Source organism: Octopus bimaculoides, chromosome 17, assembly GCF_001194135.2.
Source record: "Octopus bimaculoides isolate UCB-OBI-ISO-001 chromosome 17, ASM119413v2, whole genome shotgun sequence".
In the NCBI taxonomy this organism is placed as follows: Eukaryota; Metazoa; Mollusca; class Cephalopoda; order Octopoda; family Octopodidae; genus Octopus; species Octopus bimaculoides.
In genome coordinates, this window is record NC_068997.1 from 10005039 (window position 1) to 10009604 (window position 4566).

Genomic DNA, 4566 nt, shown 5'->3' on the forward strand with positions numbered 1-4566 from the left:
AATAAAATATTTATTGTAAGTTTTCTAATACATTTTTAATTGGGGAATTTGGAAAAATTCGATTTGGGATTTAATGAAAGTATTTATTTTCCCCTTTTTTTTTTTTTTCCTTAATGAGGTAAAATAAATTAAGGACTGCATCAGTCCTCGTTATATTAATGGTTTCTTTACATTGGCTCAAGGCCATAAATCCTCTGAGAGAAACAGCAGTTCAATGAAGTGAATTGAAGAGGAAGGGCTCCCATTATATGATCTGTACTAATTTTTATTGACCCACCCGGATTGGGGGGGGGGGTATGTAAATAAATAAATAAATGAATAAATAAGTGGCGGAAAAAATGTGGGTGGAGACTAAATACTGCAATGCATTTAGTGCTTTGTAGTACTAAAGAGCCAGTGAGGGATCCTCTATGTGGTCCCTTGATTTCCTAGAAATAACAGCTAAAATCTTACTCTGCTGTCTTACAGTAGGATGAAGTAATTATACTGTGTGCACCAACAGAAAGACAGGATGGTCATGACTGGAATGCCTTTGTCCATAAATCTGTTTAATTGAGGCTGATCTAGGAAGAAAACTACTTTCAGCAGCTTTACCAACCACGTACAGACTCCCTCATTGGCTTAATCAAACAAGATGTAAAAGATTGAAGCATGGTGTTCATGTATAAGTGCAGTAAAGGAACAAATGTGAACCAAGAAACCAAATTGTGTGTGTAAGAAAGAGAGAGAGAAGAACATAATATCTGTCTTGAATGCTTCTTTCACTAGATTCCTTCTTTTGTCCACAGGAAGGAAGCAGATATGGACTTCATGAATTTCATATGTCGAGAGATGAGCAACCAGGTAAGTAGATTCAAACAATTATTTAAATAATCTTCATTGAAAATGGTTACTTTCATTTCTAGGTCTCCTGCTTCCACAAACTCCACCCACAATTAGCTCTTCTTTATCCTCACATTACAAGTCCATACCAGTGCAGTCTTCTCTTTTGCACAGTACATCGGATTCCTCTTAAACCCAGACATATTTGTACTTCATTGGTGATGTGCTCTGCTTAAGAGGACCCATTTGCCTCTGTGAGGCCCACACTCGAAAGGAACTCAGCCCCTTTGCCTCCATGAGGGCCAATGCTTGAAAGGTGTTCTTTACATGCCACATGTGCACTTGGCTTGACAGGTCCACTCAAGCACAGTACATCACCAAAGGTCTTGGTCACTGGTCATTGCCTCTGTGAGACACACACATCCTTTCTACTGCAGGCACAAGTTGATAACATTGATCCTAGTACTTGACTGCTACTTATTTCATCAACCCCTACAGAATGAAAGGGAAAGTTGACCACAGAAGGATTTGAACTCAAAATGTAAGGACGGACAAAATGCTGCTAAACATTTTGCCTGGCATGCTAACAATTCTGCTAACTCACCATCTTCCATACACATAATATGGGACACTTTTAGTTCCCATCTACCAAATTCACTTGCAAGGCATTGGTTCACCCAAGGGTATAAGAGAAAACGCTTTTCTTTTCTACTCTAAGCACAAGGCTTGAAATTTTTGGTGGTAAGATGGCAGAAACGTTAGCACACTGAGCGAAATGCTTAGCGGTGTTTCATGTCTTCAAATTCCACCGAGGTCGACTTTGCCTTTCATCCTTTTGGGGCCAATAAATTAAGTACTAGTTGTGTACTGGGGTCAATCTAATTGACTGGACCCCTCCCCAGAAATTTCAGGCCTTGTGCCTAGAGTAGAAAAGAAAAGAAAACACTTGCCCAAGGTGCTATGCCTTGGAATTGAACCCAAGACTGCATGGTTAGGAAAGCAAGTTTCTTAAACACACAACCATACCTGTACCTATATGTGTGTGTGTATATATATATATATATATATATATATATATATATGAGAGCAGTGCATGCCATCATAGTAACACTGGGGTGAAATATATGAAGCCCACTGATAAGGGGACACTAGGCACTATGTATGTATGTATGTATATCATTGTTCAGTTTTATTTCAAGATTTCTTGCTAATAGAGAAAGAGCTGGTTTCTAGCCTTTATTGGAATTTCAATGTCAGCAACTGGGTATTTTTGTATGTATATGTGCAGATATGTATATTATGCTTTATGTATGTATGAATCATTCTTCTCTTTCTAATTATATATGAACATAAATACATGTGTCCACACATGTATATCTACTACATACATACTTATATTCATACATATCTGAGTATTCTTGTATATATATATATATATATATATATATATATATATATATATATATATATGTGTGTGTGTGTATGCATATTTAGTATGAGTTATAACTAGAATATTATGTGTTCACAGACTGTTAACCCCAACCTCTGTGTTTGTATCTAAGCTATGGTTCAATGGTTATATTCTCTGTTTTATTGACTTATTTCTGTGTTTATATGTTTACATAACTGTCTCCGTGTGAGTGCGTACATGTGTGTATGAATGCATGTCTGTATGAGTTTATGTGCTCATATAGATCTATCTACAAGTAACTGTGGCATAATAGATAAGACTGTTGCAAACTTGTGCTTGAAATAAGAGCACTTACCCTGGCCAGCTCAGGTTATACATTATGTATGAAACACAGCACTGGAATATGATGGCTGATTTGTTTAACCCCAGGTTGGCCATTAACTATGATTGAGTAAGCCTATGATCAAAGGTATTCTGGCCATGGCCTTCTCAGCCATTGTTTTGTGGAAGGGGTAGGGAAGGATGAATGGGAGAGCATACGGTTTATTTAGAACTACATTATCATGGAAGCTGCATGGCTGAATGATTCAGAAGCTTGTTTCTCTATTACAAGTTCCTGGGTTCAATCCCATAGCATGGCATCTTAACCAAGTGTTTTTTTTTTAATCGTGGCCTTGGGTTGAGTGAAAGTAGATAGACAAGAAACTGTTTAAAAGTCCATCAGATGGATTGCACTTAATTACTTAAGCTCCTTCATTCTTGCTATAGCATGGGTTGTCAATGACTTTTCTTCTCTTCTTGACCCTGAGCTGTCTTTTGTTTCCTCTCCCTGGTCTTGTTGGTTTTGCATTATCATCGATGTTCCTCTAACTTTTGTTTTTTTCTAGATGGTGGGACAGGGGTGTTGGCCCCCAAATAAACCCATTTTTACTTCTGGGGAGAAGGGGACCATGTTAGTCTAGCTTCTATCCTTTGACTTGTCAAGTATTTGAGACCCTACCAGGATTGTATATTCCACTGTGGTGGCATTAGATAGATTGAATCTGTAATGTAAAGGGGTGACTTCGGCATACACTGTCTCACATAGATGCTCCCTAAGGATTTTGTTAAGAGTACACATATATTTAGAATACTCAATTACTTATATGAGCCAGTAGCTCAGTGGATCAACTAAAAATGCTCATCGTATGCATGGGCAACTGGTTAGTTGCACTGTTAGATGTGTGTGCGCACACGTGCATGCACACACATACACAAGCTAATATTGAACAGTGAGAACGAATGCTCAACACTGCCTTAGTGGATAAATATTTGGCTTTGTCCAGAGATAAAAATAAAACGACATACGACATCTTTATCCAATATGGTATGGACACTTAAAGAGAGGATCGTTAACAACCTCCATACAAACTGGAGCCTTATAGCTAAGGCTAGCAAATATAGGAGGTGGGGCAGCAAAAGCAAGCTTTGCATTACTAAATGTCATAACTAAAAATATGCATCACTAAATATCATAACATCAACAGTGAATGTTTTGAACATTAAAGAGGAAACCTTCTCCCACTGCATGCACAAGCAACAATTCATTCTTGGGAATTTTAAGCATACCCCCCACCACCACTTCATCACCCCTCTGACCTGGATAAGTTCTTTTCTGGATATTGATTATATGCATTATATGAGCATTATGCATTAACGACACATCCCCTCCCCAACTTATGCTAGATTCCCTCGTTACGCAGATATATGTGCATTGCATATATTCATGACATCACACGATGCACATAAAAAAATACATATGTGCACAAACTTATGAATCCACAACCCCAGGGACCAAGTTTGGTGACAAAATCTGTGAGCTTCCACCATTATGTACACAAACACAAACAGAACATATAATGCAGCTGTGTTTGCGTGCATGTGTGTATGTATGCATATATCTATCTGTGTGTATGCATGTGTATGTGTTTGTCCCCCACTGTGACACTTGATGACTTAGTGGCTCAACAAAAGAGACCGACAGAATAAGTAGTAAACTTAAAACAAAATCCAAATTTCTGATTTGGTTGGTTCGTTTGACTAAACCCTGCAAGGTGATGCTCCAGCATGACCTGAGTCCAATCACTGAAACAAGTAAATGACAAAAGAAGCACACACACACGCATACACACCACTACCAAAGGCATCCACCTCATCAGCACCATCATCTTGGCAATGGTTATGATGCTGCTGCTAATGATGATGATGGTGACAACAACAATGATGCAGAAGAGGATCATAATCATCATCAACATTGTTTTCACTCCCCACTTCACACCACCATACCCTCCCAC

General features: G+C 38.3%; 1 protein-coding gene across 1 annotated transcript in view; it reads left to right on the forward strand.

Moving 5' to 3' along the window:
• LOC106884137 (alanyl-tRNA editing protein Aarsd1) overlaps window positions 1-4566 on the forward strand; it is a 380618-nt gene that overhangs the window by 344510 nt on the left and 31542 nt on the right. The window contains exon 11 of the mRNA XM_052974125.1: window positions 789-843. Within this exon, the coding sequence (XP_052830085.1) occupies window positions 789-843 (55 nt within the window). The remainder of the gene's footprint in view (window positions 1-788; window positions 844-4566) is intronic.